This window comes from Marmota flaviventris, chromosome 10 (assembly GCF_047511675.1).
Source record: "Marmota flaviventris isolate mMarFla1 chromosome 10, mMarFla1.hap1, whole genome shotgun sequence".
Taxonomy (NCBI): domain Eukaryota; kingdom Metazoa; phylum Chordata; class Mammalia; order Rodentia; family Sciuridae; genus Marmota; species Marmota flaviventris.
In genome coordinates, this window is record NC_092507.1 from 11625446 (window position 1) to 11641574 (window position 16129).

The window sequence follows — 16129 nt, forward strand, 5'->3', positions numbered from 1 at the left end:
ACAAACTGGAGATGATAACAGAGGGGCTTTCCCTGCCCGCCACTACAGACATTTGTTTGTTTACTTCTTGAGGATTTTTAGTGTTTTGGGGCTTTTGTTTTTTGGTACTGGGGATGGAAACCTAGTGTTCTACTACTGAGCTGCATCCCAGCCCTTTTTATTTTATCTTTTTTTTTATTACAATTCTTATTACATATATAGAGCACAATTTTTCATATCTCTGTATATAACGTATGTTCCTTTTTATTCTATCTTGAAACAAGATCTCACTAAGTTGCCCAGACTGGCCTCCAACTTATGATCCTCCTGCCTCGGCCTCTGAGTTGTGGGATTACAGGTGTGTGCACCACCGCATATGGCCATGGCACAGTTTAGACCACCTAGAAAAAAACAGCATGCATAGTAAAGTGATGTTCATATTTAAGGTGATCCTATTATCACTAGTATCATCTATCTACCCGTAGGACAGCACACTTCAAGTCTAGACCGTTGGTCCTAAATGACTCAAACGGACACTTCTCAGAACCAGACGGCAACATGGGAACTTTGTATTTTGCCTGCCTCTTCCCTAGCCAGGCAATAATGCATAAGAACGATTCCAACACCTCACTTCCTCATGTTGTTGGCTGCCCTGCTTTAGCAGGCTGTCTGAAGTCACAGTCATCAGGACAGACAGCACTTTTCACACGGCTCACAGGAAAACGTGTAAGGCATCAAAAAGGGTGTCACTGTTGGCAAGGACGTGGAGGAAGGATCACCTCTACCCTCATTTCACGAAATTATAAAACACATTTTTGAAAGCCAAGCTGGTAGCATCTATCAGAGGGATAACCACGATTTCTTTTGAAGATACACGTTGTTATGGGCCAGGCTATATGGGCAATGACCACACAGACTCCATTTTACCCTGAGACTCCTTAGCATGTACGAAAGGCTTCTCCCGTGGGAAAGCCCACCTCTGTTCCCACTAATAGTCACCCAGCATAGCATACTTGGCAACACAAAATAGCAATTCTTATACAATGTAAAATTGTTCTCTTTGGTTTCCATTTTTTTTTTAAGAGAGAGTGAGAGAGAGAGAATTTTTTAATATTTATTTTTTAGTTTTCAGTGGACACAACATCCTTGTTTGTATGTGGTGCTGAGGATCGAACCCAGGCCACATGCATGCCAGGCGAACGTGCTACCACTTGAGCCATATCCCCAGCCCCTGGTTTCCATTTTTCTTGGGCAACGTACCTTGTCAAGATTGACTGTCTAGACATTAGTAACCATTCTCTAACATGTACTGAACTAGGGTCATTTTGACCCCCTTCCCTTCTGCTGGCTTGCTGCCATGCCAACCTGGAAAGTCCTGTGGGAAATACCAATGTACCCGTTGCATTGTCTCGCTAACTGCCCAGCTCAGCTTCTGTACCTGCTTGCTTGCAGCTACGGCAACCCGGATGTGGTTTTTGCCTTTAACTATCCTAAAATGCTTAGGCTCGGGACTGTTCCTTGCAGAGACACTTATGGGTCTTGTGGGGGAGCAGTCACGGCCAGGCAGATAAATAAAGATTCTTCAATTTGGACAAAACTGGGACTTCATGTGTTTTCTGAGCAACCTGCACCACAACAACATCCCCTGTCAGAGAGAGACGTGTGCCAGGAGGGGTGGGACAAATGACACACAGCGGCCCACATGAAGCTACAGGAGTTGAGTACTTAGCACAGAACAAACTGGTCAATCCACAGCCCTGCTTTGGTGGCACCTAAGGTCTGAAAAGGTAGCTATCTCAGGACGCCTGGTTTGACCTCAGCCCTATAATCTATTCCTCTAACAGCAAGAGAAAGAGATATATATAGTCAAGGGAGGACAAAGGTATGTTTGCTCAGAAGGGCACACCGCCTAGACCTCTTAACACCACCCTGCGCAGCACAGAGCAGTGATTCCCAGACCTGGGAAAGCCTGGTGCTGGAGATGGAGCCCACCCACCATAAACTCTGCAAAACCAGTTCCAATTAGGACCTGTCAGCCAGGCCAAGACCACCAAGAGATGCCCTCGGTTGTAATCAACCCCAAGCCCAGAGGTGACACCTGGGCAGGATCTAACAAACTCCCTCCTTCCCCAATAAAAGTTGGGACACCAGGAAGTGAGCTGTCACTCTCCCTGGGTGATTTTCCCCATCCTCTTCCTCTTTTAATAAACTGCACTATACTTTGATCAAGTCTTGTGTCTTGCTTGAAATCCTCTCACACAGACAGAGCTGAGAACACAGCGTGACCTCCGGGAAGCTCAGGTGTTATCTCCACTGCCAGGGCTAGAGAGCAGTACAGGCAGAGCAGGGTGGCCTAGGCAGCAATCCATTTCATTTCCATTTCCACCTCACACCAGCTGTGTGATTTGGGGACAATCATTTCCAAGTCTATAACTTACTCTGTTCAACAGTAAAATAGGAAAACCATAGCACCTGCTTCACCCGAGATGGAAAGATTAAATTAAATCATGCAAGTGCGGCGAACAGGGCCTGGCAGACAGCAAGTAGTGGATGACGCTAACCCTATTGTTGTTACTAGCTCAATGCCACGCAGGGGTCCCTCAGGCAGTCACAGAAGAAGAAGCACATGCCAGGTGAGGTTGTGCACATTGTAATCACACAAGGCTGAGGCAGAGGATCCTAAGTTCAAGGCCAACCTGGGACACTTAGACCCTGTCTCAAAATAAAGTATAAAATGGGCTAGAGAAATAGCTCTGTGGTAGAGTGCCTGGAGATAGGGGTGGGGGACATGAAATATCCCTGGAGGCAAAGCCCTAACTGACAATAAACCACCAACAGGAGGTTAGATAAACCCTAAGCTGTTCAGAATAGGAGTTGCCACCACCCGCATGGAATGAAGTATTGACCCGCACAGCACAGTGACTGGATCCCACAGAGGTATGACAGGAAGAAGCCAGAGACTCCAGACTCACACGTGGGATGTCACTCACGTTGCACTTCAAGCAAAAGGGATCAGTGATGACAGAGACTGGAACAATGACTACCTCAGGCTGAGAAGGGGGACAGACGGAAAGAGAAGAGTCTCCTAAGACACTGGAATATTCTGTACCATGACGAACTGGGCAGTGGTTACCTGTGTGGAGAGAATCATCCAGCTGCACTCCGGGGATTTATGCATGTTACTGGATGTAACCTTGTGACTTCAGGCAAATTATTTCACCTCCCTGGACCTGGCTTCATTCCTGTCCCTCAGGACAGACAGCACTAAATACTGCCTTTTAGGGCTGCTGTGAGGGAAGGAGGTCAGGGTGTACGCCACGCTGGGCTGACCCCCTTCTGCCACAAGCCATGGGCTAGTCCAAGCTACTCACCACTACCCAAAGGCAAATCCAGAACAGCTGGGCTTTGACACTCTGATCAAAAACAGGGACACCCAAAATAGACTCCAGCACCTGCCAAAATTATGTCTTTGAAGACCTACTAGAATGTTCCACCTATCAGCACTCAGTAAGGCAACACCATGACTGAATTCTGACCTCAGCCTACCTAGCTGTACCCAGTGACCACACATCATGCCCACCCACCAACCACCCTCTCAGTACTCACGGGCATCCCTGAATTCTCCAGAACCAACGTCCACTGGCCTGAGAACCTCTGGCCTGAGCTTAGCTGGCGGGAGCTCCCTGGGCCCCAGCACCACTGGGGTGAGGTTTCCTGAGGCTGGCTTCACTGGATCCAGCATCATCACACGCAGCTCCTCTGGCACAAGGTCCAGGGATCTGACGGCCTCAGGATCCCGCTTTACCGCTTGCCGACTTGTCCGCAGCAATGAAGCCAGTGTGTCCTGGCCCGTGTCCTCTAAGCAGGAGATGAACAAAGGAAGGGCCTGCCTCCCTCGGGTCTCAAGATCTATGACCAGCTGCCGGGCCTGATCCCGGCGAGACCCAGAGCCTGCCAGCTGTTGGAGAGAAATATCAGACATACATTACCCCAGGCACCCTCATGTGGCCCTCACCTGTGCCCCACTTCCCACCTAGCAGAAGTCTAGACAACCAGGCCACCAGGCAGAAACTGAGCTGCACGTGAGCCCACACTCCTCTGCAGCCTTTGCTCATCTGGTCACGCAGCATCTCAGAGGCACATGCTATTGCCCAGCATGGTGCTACGTGCTAAAAGCACAGCAGGGACAGGGTCAGTCCTCAGGTGCAAACATCTAGTGGGGGTACAGGGAGGAAAAGCACCGGTGACACAGCAAGGGAAAGCCCACGAGGCTGTCAGGGTACAACTGCCAGCCAACTCAGCCCTGGGGGCTGGAAAGGCCCCAGAAGGGGAAGGCTTAGCTGAGACCCCAGGGAAGATGAAGAATGAACAGTGAACTACAGAAACCGAAGGGAGGAGGTGGGTAGTGGTGAGGGATGAGACCTTTGTGTGGCCAGGCCTAGGACTCATCCTGAGAGCTGTGAGGAGCAATCAAAGCAACAGAGTGAGATCTGACTTTTGAAAAGTCACCTGTGGACAGGGAGGACAACGGAAAGGAGTGAGCCACAGCCACACCGGGAGGTGCCAAAAATGGCTGGAATGGAGAGAAATGAGAGGACAGATCAGGAGGGAGAATCCACAGGACATAGGCACTGACTGGGTGGGACGTGAGGACAGAATGATCAAGACTGACACAGAACAGGCGGAAGACAAGACGCTGGTTATCTGCTGCCCTTTCTTGGAGACCTGACACTGGACAAGTTCTTCAGGACAAAAATAGAGGTGGGACCTCAAGATCCACAGGGATATGACACCATCTTGTCCTCAAAATTTCTACTGCAGCACTGTCCAAGATAACTTTCCATGGTGCTGCAAATCTGCACCTGAGCTGTTTGACACGCCAGCTATCAGTCACTTGGGGCTGTTGAGTGCCTGGGACAAATAGATGAGGAACCCAACTTTTAATTTATTTCATTTTAGTTACTTAATATCCATTTAAATAGCCACATGTGGCCAATGGCTGCTAAACTGAACAATAGCCCTCCATGTTACTGGGAGGATAAGTGTCTCTGGCAAAATGGCTTCCTGCAAACAGACAGTGGTGTTGAGATTTCTCTGGGCACTAATGGCGATATTAGATGCATCATTTCATTTCCCCCCCTCAACCACTTCAAAGGGCTAAGTTACAACTTTTCACCTTACTCGTGAGGGAAACTGAGTCACCAAAACTTTTTTGTTTTAGTTTCTTTTGCTATTCACTAATACAGACTGAGCAACCCTAATCTGAAAATCAAAAACATTCCAAAATCCTAAATATTTGGAGCCCAAAAATGATACTACAAGTGGAAAAATTCACATTATGAAACTTTATTTCATGCACAAGATTACATAAAACATTATGTTAAAAATTACCTTTGGGGGAGAAGGACATGAATGTGTATTTTAAAGATAGTGGTTATTTTATTTCTTAAAGTGGGTAGTACACAGGTATTTATTATATGATTTTTTAATGAGCATGTTATTGATGTATATTAAAAGTTTCATATACATAAGAAAATATATTTAATGTAATAATAATGACATAGTCAACAACAATAAAATTATTTAATTGTGCATCACTTTAGGAAAATAAATACCTTCAGGCAATGTGTATAAGGTATATATATATATGACACATAAATGAACTTCTTATTTAGAATTGGGTTCCATCCCCAAGGTACTTCATTATGTACATACAAGTATTTCAAAAATCTCCCAAAATCCAAAATCCAAAACATTTTGGTCCCAAGCATTTTGGATACAAGATATTGATTCAACCTGCATGTAACAAAGCCATAATGGGGGTCCAGATTCATCTAGGTCCTAAGCCTGTGTGTTTACCAGCCATACCAGTGGTGGCAAAATGGCCACCTCTGGTTACTTGAAAAAAATTTGAATTTGTTGCTAACATTTTAAGTCAAGAAAAAATGACAGAAATTGAGATTCCCAGCCTCTCTCAAAATTTGAAAAAGGTAGCAACACTCAGCTAGAGTGAGGCTGAGGGCAGAGGCTGCTCTAGTGTCCACCTGTGGGCCTTCCCTTTAGCTTGTGGTCCCTGTGCATGTGTCTGAAAGCAAGGACTATGGCCTCGAACCACTTTCACTGCCCAGTATGGGCCACAGAATAGGTTCTCCTGATACTTCTTTTATTATTAATTGGTAATTACCCATATGACACTGGACCACTTTATCCTATTAAAGATGCCTTCTCAGGACCAGGCCAAGCTCCTGGATGATGCAGAGGATGGAGCCTTGGCCTGTAAAGCAGCCCCTGGGGCACCAGCCAGGGGCCTCCAGCTGGCCATTCACACCCACCTCACCTCATGGCGGGAAATACTCCTTCCTGTATCTTTACAGGCCTGTGGTGAGGCTCAAACTGGGCAAAGATGTGAAAGTGCTTGTTTAGAAAGCCTCAAGTTTGCCTTTATTAGTCCATCCATCTCCCGCATCAGGGCCCGTCATTTTCAAAACCTCTCACTTCATGCAGGAGGTGGGTGAAGAGGGCAGGGGCACACTGTCTGCGCCTGGCGCCGCCCCATTTCACACACTGTTTCGCTTCGTCCTCGGGCAATATCACTGCTGCCCCATTTCTCAGAGGATCGGACTCTCTCAGAGGACAGCAGTGGGCGTCCAGAACCTCTGTGCTACCGAATGAAAACACACAGCCTCCTCCTCCTCACCAGACACGCGCGTGGTGGCAGCGCTGACCGTGAGGGGCGTCGAATCGCCTTAGCAGACCCGCAACCAGGGGGGCCTGGGATTCTCTGGTTCCATTGCAGGATTTCGGGGGCTCCCCAAGAGGGATGGGCACCGATGTGCAACGCGGAGAGAGGAGGGCGGGAGCGGGGCCTTTAAGCCAAGGGGTGGCTTCTACAGCCTTCCTGGCACATCCTCGCGGCTCCCACCAGAGACGTAAACGTCCACGCGCCGCGCAAGGAGCAGAGAACGCAGACGAGCAGGGACACTCACGTACCTGGATGTCCTCGATCATGTCGGGCGTGAAGAGCTCGCGACTCAGCAGGGCGTCCCAGAGCGGGGCCACTTGCAGCTCGCTCACCAAGCGCACCCGGCAGCGCCGCAGGAGCTGCCGGTCCGCTTCATCCATGGCCGGCAGAACGCTGGACCCGGGACCCTGCCAGCTTCCGGGCAGCGGGGCCGCGCCCCGCGCCCCGCCCCTCCATCGCCCCGCGCCCTCCGCAGGCCCCGCCCCCGCACTGCACCGCTTCCCGGGAGCCCGCCCCTAGGCCGAGCCACAGCTACTTCCGGGCCCACTTGGCTCCGCCCCCAGCCTATCGCCCCGCCCCACAACCCGACCCATGACGCTGCTCCGCCCTCGCCCCGCCCAGGACCTGCCCCCACGTCAGTCTCCGCCCTTGAGCCTTAACCCCGCCCCCTGCGTGCGGTTACGTCACTACACCGATGCCGCCTACTTACCCTTGCCCCGCCCTCGGGTCAACCCCGACGCCACTGCTCCGCCCCTGAGTTGGGGCTTCCCTTCGGGGGCCCTCCTGCGGCCCGCGCCGCCGCGTGCAGGTAACTGTAAGCGATTTTGCACCTTCACCTCTCCCTGCCTTCGGCACGATGACCCTCTTTTATGGAGACTCGGGCATTCACACGACTAGCAAAAGGGAAAGCCCGGCCTAGAGCCCTGTCTGTCCTGACGCGTTCAGCCCCCTCCAGTTGAGACTCCCCTTTAGCCGCCTGCCTCCGCTCCCATTCCTCCCGGAGACTCGAATCTGGCGCTTACCTTCCAAAGGCGTGTGTCTCATCCGACCAAGCCTACCTTACACAGTATCCAAGCCCCACTTCCCTCCCTCCCACCGTAGCACATCCCACCAAGAAAAAACACTGGCAGAAATCTAGTTTTCTGAACGATAATAGTTTTCTTGTGCTCATTTCTTCCTACTTTTCAAAACTAGTTGTTCTGTTGAGCGTCTACTAAATGCCACCTTTGTACTACTCACTTTACAAGGTTTATATCACTTATTCCTGACTAAGTCCTGCCAGAGAAAAAAATCTTTGCCTAATATACAGATGTAGTCACTGGGGTTCAGGGAAGAGAAGTCAAAGACAGGCAGAGATATGCAGAACTCAAACCCTAATCTGACTCTCAACACACTTTCATCCCTAAGGTACTGGGGATTGAACGCAGGTCTACCACTGAGCTACATCCCCAGCCCTTTCTATTTTGAGAAGGGGTTGTTGAATTGCTCAGGCTGGCCTCAAACTTGAGATCCCCCACAGCCTCCTGAGTCTCTGGGACTGCAGGCGTGCACCACTACACTGGACTTGACTCTACACATTTGGTGGGGGGGGGGGGTACTGGGGCTTGAACTCAGGGGCACTCGACCACTGAGCCACATCCCCAGCCCCATTTTGTATTTCATTTAGAGAAAGGGTCTCACTGAGTTACTTAGCACCTCACCTTGCTGAGGCTGACTTTGAACTCGAGATTCTCCTGCCTCAGCCTCCAGAGCTGAGCTGCTGGGATTACAGGCATGTGCCTCTGCGGCCAGCTGACTCTACACTCTTAACCAAGAATCCACTTTGGAATATGTCAAAACACAAAAATAATGTTAAGATCTCAATTTGCTTCATGATTCTAAAATCAGGAAACACTTCATCCCATAAAATGGAATGAACATTCTGATAAACTGAGCAGGGGAGGTTGGTTTTCTAGACAAACCAAAGTTAAGGAAAGCAGAAAGAGGAAACAGAAAGCAGATTCGTTGTTTCAAAGTTACTCTGTTGAACCAGGACGCAAAGACAAGACCACTGACTCCAATTTTAAATCAAATTAAAGCAAGCTTGTATTGTGTACACAAAAGCTGGCCAGCGGCTGTATCTTCCAAAGCCGGGCTAGAGATTGGCTAGAGATCAGCCCAGCTCTCAGGAAAGAAAAGGTTTATATAGCATAAAAAGTGACAAAGGGGGGTGTCTTGGGAACTTACAGCCAACAGGGTTCTGGCAAACATATTACAAGGGCAGATAGCAGCTTAATGATCTACATGGCATGATATTTCAAGGTAGGAAGTAAATTCAGATCCTAACATCAGAATTTATGAGGTGCTGCTGAGGTTTCAGAGAGAGTTGTTATCTGATCAAGGGGAGCCAGGATTTATGAGGCACCACTAAGGTTTTAGAGAGGGTTGTTATCTGATTAAAGGGAGCCAGGAATGGGTGAATTCAGAGCACGGCCAGGAATTCCAAACAAGTTTAGAAATCTCAGTAATTTATAATAAAATAGAAATTATCTTTTCATGACTTTGTGACAAGATGGCTCCCAGTCTTAAGATGGAATTAGGCTGAGTTCATCAACTTTCCTTACACAGGTTAAAACAGGGGAGACTTGGGGCTGAAGATATAGCTCAGTTGGTAGAGTACTTTCCTTGCATGCACAAGACCCTGGGTTCTATCCCCAGCAACACACACACACTCACACTCACAAAAGGGAGACTTATCATGTTGGCTAAAACTGGCCTGTTTGGGGATTGGCTATTATCTCTCTCCTGATTTCTCAGGTCAGATAAACAGCTTAGCTTTGGCTTGGTGTCAGAATTTTGGCTGGAGAAACTGAAGGATATTCAGAATAATAAGTCCAAGGACATTTCCACTATTTGCAACTGTTCCCCCACCTGTCCTCCTTCTCTGGGGTAAAATTGAAACTTTTGTCATTTAAAAGTCCAGGCCTCAGCACAAAAAGAACCTGATTGGCACCAGACCCCAATACCATAAGCCCCAGGAAATTCCCTATTCACACTCCTGTCCCACCCTAAGGTATCAGCCAACCCAATACAATGAACCCCAGAAACTACCCTCCTGTCACCACCAAATGAAGCCTATATAACTGTAAGGATGGCCTTAACCTAACAATGGCCTTAGCCTAAGTAACTCCGGTTTAAAATAAACCTTCAGGTCCACCAGGCACAGCCTCCAGAGCCCTCCAATATGAATCAGGCATAGCCTGATAAGGACAAGTCACTCTCTACAACCCTGACAAAACCAAGAGTGAAGACCCTGGTGAGAATGGTGACTCCTCTTTAGGACTCTCTCCTCAGCCAGCCGTCAACTCCACCCCAGGAGAAGCCTCCATGAGTTCCTGACCTGATCACTGCAGCCTGAGTGAGTGAGCATCTGCTGGACTTAAACCCTAAGACTTGAGACTCTAGACTTGACACTTAAGCTGAGCATGCAGAGAGAATGTCTGGCACGAGTCTGTCATGATTAAGTGTGTTTGCAGTGCTTAGAGTTAACTTAGAATTGTTTGTTTTGAATTGATTATGTCTATTGCAGTGCCCAGCACTAAAGGTTGTAATTTTCTTTTCTTTTCTTTTTCTTTTTTTTTTTTTTTTTAGAGACAGAGAGGAGAGAGAGAGAGAGAGAATTTTAATTTTTTTTTTTTTTTTTTAGTTTTCGGCGGACACAACATCTTTGTATGTGGTGCTAAGGATTGAACCCGGGCTGCACGCATGCCAGGCGCTTGAGCCACATCCCCAGCCCTCATTTTCTTGATTAATAATCTAGTTCTTAATCTTGATTAAGTTCATAACTAGGTTCTTAATCAATGATTTTAAAAAAAAGAACCTATAGAGTCAAATTGTATTGAGTGATTTAAGCATTGAAAACAGCATTAGCACATGAACATTCTTCATGTCTCCCCTTGACATCCCTTAGGGTCGCAAGTTTGCCATCCTGAGGATAACCCAGACCCTTGTTTCAGCCCTCACCATTTTCCACCGTGAAAATGAGCCACACAAGTTGTTCAACTTATTGACTCTGCCGTTGAATAAGAAAGAGCTTGCAGATCTGAGGCCTGCTTCCCACTTCCAGCCCTCCTCCTTTGAGCAAAACTTTTGCTTGCAGAGACTGTTTTGATCTGTTGGGGTTTAGTACCCATGCTCAGTCCAAAACAACTAATTTTGGCTTAACAAATGAAACCACTTGAGCTGCAGAACGGTAGCTCAGAGGCTGGGGTGTAGTTCAACGATTAGAGCACTTACCTAGCATGGGACTGAGAGCCTCAATTCAGTCCCCAATACTGGAGAAAATCAAAAGCAGCTCCATTCTTTCACATATTTCACAAGTATTGGAGACTGCATGTGCCAAGGTCTGTGCAGGCACAAAGAATATAGATGTAGACAATACAGATAAGATCCTTTAAGGACTGAGGAGGTAGCTCAGGACAGAGCTTTGCATATCTAAGGCCCTGAGTTTTATCCCCCTCCAGGACCACACAGACAAAATAAAACCTTTGCCTCAGGGGCTTACATTGCAGTAGGGAGATAGATCATAAAAATTATAAACAAATAAAAGGTACAGCATGATAAATAGTGATAAATGCAAATGATAGAAAACTAAGAATATTGTGAAGAGACTGCTCAGAAAATACACCAAATCCGAATTTGAAATCATTTGAAGAATTTTTATTTTACCTATATTGCCAATTACACCTGTCCAGGGGCTGAGTCTAGCAGAGTCCAAGTGACCCTCTGAAAGAACAGGAGCCCCCTCTGAGGGAAATTTGCTATGTAAGGATGAAAACCACATCCTATGGAATTTTTCAGTTAGCAAGCAAGCAAGTTACAGAAGCTAAAAAAAATAAGATTAAAAAATTGTTTTAAATTTTAAAAAGAAAGCTGTTAGCAGAACAACTCAGTCAACCTCATCTTGGGTCCAGCAGGTGCTAGACAACAGTCAAACAGGTGGTCAGCTGGGGTGAGAATCTACTTCAAAGTCATATAGGTGACCAAGACCACCATATCCTGGGTTGAGTACATTTTGTGGGGAACAAAGTACAGAAGACAATATGTTTTTTTGAATTTAGCAGAAAACAGCTTTCATTTTGTTTTCCCAGAAATGGGTCCTGCAACTGTCTCTTCACGGAAGCTATAACAGAAAAACTAAGGTGGAGCCTAGAATAGCTGAGATGGAGTCCCTACAGCCACACCTGTTTGCTCCTATAGCCATAATGACTCCATTCCTGCAAGGAGGGAACTGTTACAAGTGATCAGGTAGTTTTACCACAGCAATTGCTTTACACACCCAGGATCAGTCTATAACCTATACCTACAACTTATACTCTTATTGACTTTATTGATTAGTCCACACCACAACAAGAACAGGGCAGGGAAATGGGAAAGCTTTCTTCGTGCCCCCAAAGGACCTCTGATGGCTCAAAAAAAGTTCACGTCATTCACCTGTGCCTCCACATTCTAGAGTGGAGCTCCCGATAGGTACACAGGACTAGGAGTCCTGGATTCTAGGACTTGGTTAAGTCCCTGACCTTCTCTGGGCCTCAGCATACGGAGGAGTCAGACTAGAAAAGGATCCCTAAGGCCTCTTGCAACTCTGACGCTCCAGGATTCTATGAATAGGGTTAAAGAGAACAGGGACCAGCTATTGCTTCCCCATCTTAGTAACTGTTGCTAGACGAGGGCCATCTCCTGGTAGGAGTGGAAACCCCTCTGTGAATCCGGGAGGTCCTCCAGGCATCCCATAATGCATAGCGACTTCGCCTCGCTAGGAGGCACGTCTCGGTCTCTTTGGTCACGATCAACCCTTCGGATCCAGCCAAAGAGTGCGCCTCGTTTCTATAGCAACCGCGCCAGGTCCATGCGACCACGGCGGGTAGAAAGGGTCAAAATATATTCGCAAAATAGCATATCTAACTCAGGTCAGTCTCTGGCTTTGGTGCACGGGCCCTTTAAGTATCACGTGCCTTCCCTCTGCCGGGTCCCCGCCTCTTTCCCCTCCCCAGGCCGGGGTGAGCGCTGGTGTGGACGGGAAGCTCCCGGCCCGGCGGACTAGCTGGAGTGCGGACGCTGCAGCCGGTTGGGCCGGTGCCCTTTCCCGGTAACTCCTTCCCGGCGTGACGCGCGGAGCCGCGGACGCGGCGGGGCCGGGCAGGCTCAGGGATTTCCCGTCAGTTCCTTCTCGTTCCGGTCCCCACTGGGCCCGGGGGGAACCGAGAGCCGACAGGGCCCAGCCCAGGGCTCTCGGGGGCGGCGGGGGAGGGGGCCGCCTCCTGGAAGGTTGCGACCTGTGGCTCGAGGCCCGGCTGAGACCTAGAGCGTGTCCCCGGGAGCCGCCGCCTGGTCGGGGGATGCTGCCCCGAGGGCGGGCATCCTACCTGTTGGGCAGGTGGTTTCCTGCCCTGAGGCCCGCACCGTGGAGCTCGAGACTGTCAGCAGAGAACTTCACAGCCCCCGCCCCGCACCTCTAACTGAAGGGACTGGACTGACACAGTTGAATCAGGCAGCGCAGCCCTGCGTGGCAGAACTAGTGCTAATGCCACCCCTCACTGTCGGCTCTACTTCGTCTTTTACATACGTTTAACCCCCCGTGACGATCCTTCCAGGTGGTGATATTCATTCCTGTTTTAAGAATAAGGACACTGAGGCTTAGTAAGTTTAAGTAAGTCGTCCTAGGTCACAGAGTGGCCCTAGGTCACAGAGTGGCGGAGGACGGTAGAGTCTGGTTCCCAAGCCCCATGTGCTTAACCAGTAACCACCTCGCCTTTGCTTTTTTGTTTGTTTGTTTTTGCTTTAGGACATAAGAGGTTGTCTTTAGGAAGAAACTGCTTTAGGATTTGATTCGGCTTGCATGCAATTCTGAGCATTGGTCATCAGATTAATCAATTTTGTGGGGACTCCCAGGCAGCATTAGTCTTCCACTTATCAAAAATCCACTGCTGTTAAACTTTGCCCCTTTTGAGTAAAGCATTACATTACACACTTGAACCTTAACACATAGTAGCTTATGAGATGTCAAGACACATGTGACCCATGGAAAAAGCATTGTAAACACAGATCATAATCTTGGGATGTGAATGTCTGTGATACTAGCCCTAACATGCTCAAGAAACCGCCAGGAATATTTCCAAAATCTACAATGAATTCAATCACTACACTCACCAGAGATAGAGCGAAAGATATTTTAAGACCCAGGCCTATTCTTCACTCTTTGCCATTATTTCTCCTTTATGTAGAAAACTAAATAGCAGCTGCTTTTTCTCATCTGAAGTTTTCATTTGTAATGACCATATTGGTGATGATTAAATTAAAAAGCAGTTTGATTTTTTTTTTCCTAGTTCGAAGGGACATGATGAGAAAAACATAAAATTGAGGCATACTGAGACTTGCCTAGAGTATTTCACTTTTATATTTGTACTTACTGAAAGCCCAAGAACAGCATAGTGATTTCACTCTATAGTTCAGCACATGGTAAATCTTGTGACTTCATGAGTTTATTTAACATATTCAGTGAAGTCATCTTAAACCACATATTTTAAGTTTTCTGTCAGGGTAGATGAAATAATGTATTTGAGGTATAGTTACCCTGATTATCTTACTAATGTTTTCACACTCGCTTATTTCTTCATCTCATTTTCAGTCATTTTTAAAGCTTTTCTAATCCAAGGATTCTAGAGAGTTGCTGTTATCTTTTCATCTATAATCGTTCTTAATTGTGATATTCAAGAGTGGTAGTGAGATTGTTGATTTTAAAAGATATAGTCAAACAGCTTGACATATTTCCCGCAAAACAGGTTTTGTTTATTTTGTTTTTCATCTATATATCTTATACCTTTACCTGAAAAGCAAGACTGTCCAGGTTTCTACCACTAAAACTTACTGCCTCTTCAATCATTTCAGCTCTGGAAAGGAAGAGAAATGGAAGTGAAAAAATTGAGCATTTCCTGGCAGTTCTTGATAGTTCTGGTTCTGATCCTGCAAATTCTGTCTGCGTTGGATTTTGACCCATACAGAGTCCTAGGGGTCAGCCGAACAGCCAGTCAGGCTGATATTAAAAAGGCTTATAAGAAGCTCGCCCGGGAATGGTAGGTGAAACAAAGAAATGGAAGTTTAATATAAGCTAAGAAGTCTCAGCAAAGGAATGAAGCCTCATTCATGATTGGCTTATATCTGTCTCTGTTTCTATGTTCAAAAAATAATATATATATATATACACATATACATATACATATTTGTCTAGAATATTTACATAGAACTAATGTTTATGTACTATAATTTTTAGTGGTAAGATTCAAGATTATATTTACTATGAATTCCCTTTTAGGAATACTTTGGCTTGGCTTAAATTCTTCCCTTAGTACTGTTAGCATATTTAGTGTTAAACTAAAGTAAGAAGAAACTTTGATTTAAAAAAAAAATGCAGTCAACAATGGGTAAGCTAACCTTCCCATGATATGTTATTCATAAATCAATTCTTTATTAGTATAATTGCTAAGGGGAACACAAATATCATGTTCACTTAAAAAAATTAAAGTGCTAGGGATTCAACCCAGGACCCCTCACACATGCTAAGAAAGTGCTGTACCATTGACCTACCTCCCCAGCCCTAAGTTATTAATTTTTCAGCTTTAATAAACAGTTTAGAGCCAGGCACAGTGGGGCACACCTGTAATCCCAGTGACTCAGGAGGCTGAAGCAGGAGGATTACAAGTTCAAGGCCAGCCTCAGCAACTTGGCAAGGCCCCTCATCAACTTAGCCAGACCCTGTCTCAAAATAAAAAAAAGGGCTGGGCTTGTAGCTGATAAACCCATGGGTTCAGTTCCCAGTACAAAAATAGAGAAAGTTTCAAGAGCTTTTTGCCTTCATTTCAAAAAATAATATTCAGGAACTGAGTATATAACTGTTAAGAAAAAATTTTTAGTAAAATAATTGTTTTCTTTTGTTGGCAGAATAACAGTAAATCTAAAACTTATTTTGGATAGACATCATTGGTTTCTCCCACCAAAGGTTTGGCTATGACATAGAAGAATTGTTGGTTATGTAGCTATCAGGGAGCAGCAGAAAAAAGGTTAGAAAGGACACAGGTTGAACCAACCATCAGCAGTGAAGAAAAGTTTGTAATAGGTGCTGTCATTGAGCACCTACTGTATACTAGCCTTCAGTTTTATGCATCTTATTTCATTGAAATCTTATAATTGGGGTTGGGGTTGTAGCTTAGTGGTAGAATGCTTACCTTGCACGTATGAGGCACTGGGTTCGATCCTTAGCACCACATAAAAATAAATAAATAAAATATTTTTTTAAAAAGAAATCTTATCATTAACCCATGAAAGAAGATATCATTTGCCCTGCTGTACAGATGAGAAAATCAAGGCTTGGGT

The 16129-nt window shown here is 46.5% G+C and overlaps 2 protein-coding genes and 1 long non-coding RNA gene across 12 annotated transcripts in view; 2 read left to right on the forward strand and 1 right to left on the reverse strand.

Annotated features, from left to right (window-relative positions):
- Casp9 (caspase 9) overlaps window positions 1-7150 on the reverse strand; it is a 27568-nt gene extending 20418 nt beyond the window's left edge. For all 3 annotated transcript variants that reach the window (XR_011708762.1, XM_027951880.2, XM_027951879.2), the window contains exons 1-2: window positions 6970-7150; window positions 3586-3937 (exon numbers count right to left, since the gene is read on the reverse strand). Coding sequence is in view for 2 of the 3 variants with exons in the window: in XM_027951880.2 (XP_027807681.2) it covers window positions 3586-3937; window positions 6970-7101 (484 nt within the window). In the remaining variant the exon portion in view is untranslated. The remainder of the gene's footprint in view (window positions 1-3585; window positions 3938-6969) is intronic.
- A 291-nt stretch (window positions 7151-7441) lies between these two features.
- On the forward strand, window positions 7442-11034 carry LOC139707212 (uncharacterized). The gene is made up of 3 exons (XR_011708766.1): window positions 7442-7529; window positions 9912-10118; window positions 10407-11034. It is a non-coding gene; the product is annotated as an uncharacterized lncRNA (long non-coding RNA).
- Window positions 11035-12754: 1720 nt separating this feature from the next.
- Window positions 12755-16129, forward strand: part of Dnajc16 (DnaJ heat shock protein family (Hsp40) member C16) — a 39224-nt gene continuing 35849 nt past the window's right edge. For 5 of the 8 annotated variants that reach the window (XR_011708763.1, XR_011708765.1, XR_011708764.1 and 2 more), the window contains exons 1-2: window positions 12755-12848; window positions 14648-14832. Coding sequence is in view for 4 of the 8 variants with exons in the window: in XM_071617370.1 (XP_071473471.1) it covers window positions 14666-14832 (167 nt within the window). In the remaining 4 variants the exon portion in view is untranslated. Of the gene's footprint in view, window positions 12849-12935; window positions 13354-13381; window positions 13400-14647; window positions 14833-16129 lie in introns of those variants that run through there. The other 3 variants (XM_027951952.2, XM_071617371.1, XM_071617373.1) reach the window with 3 other exon arrangements.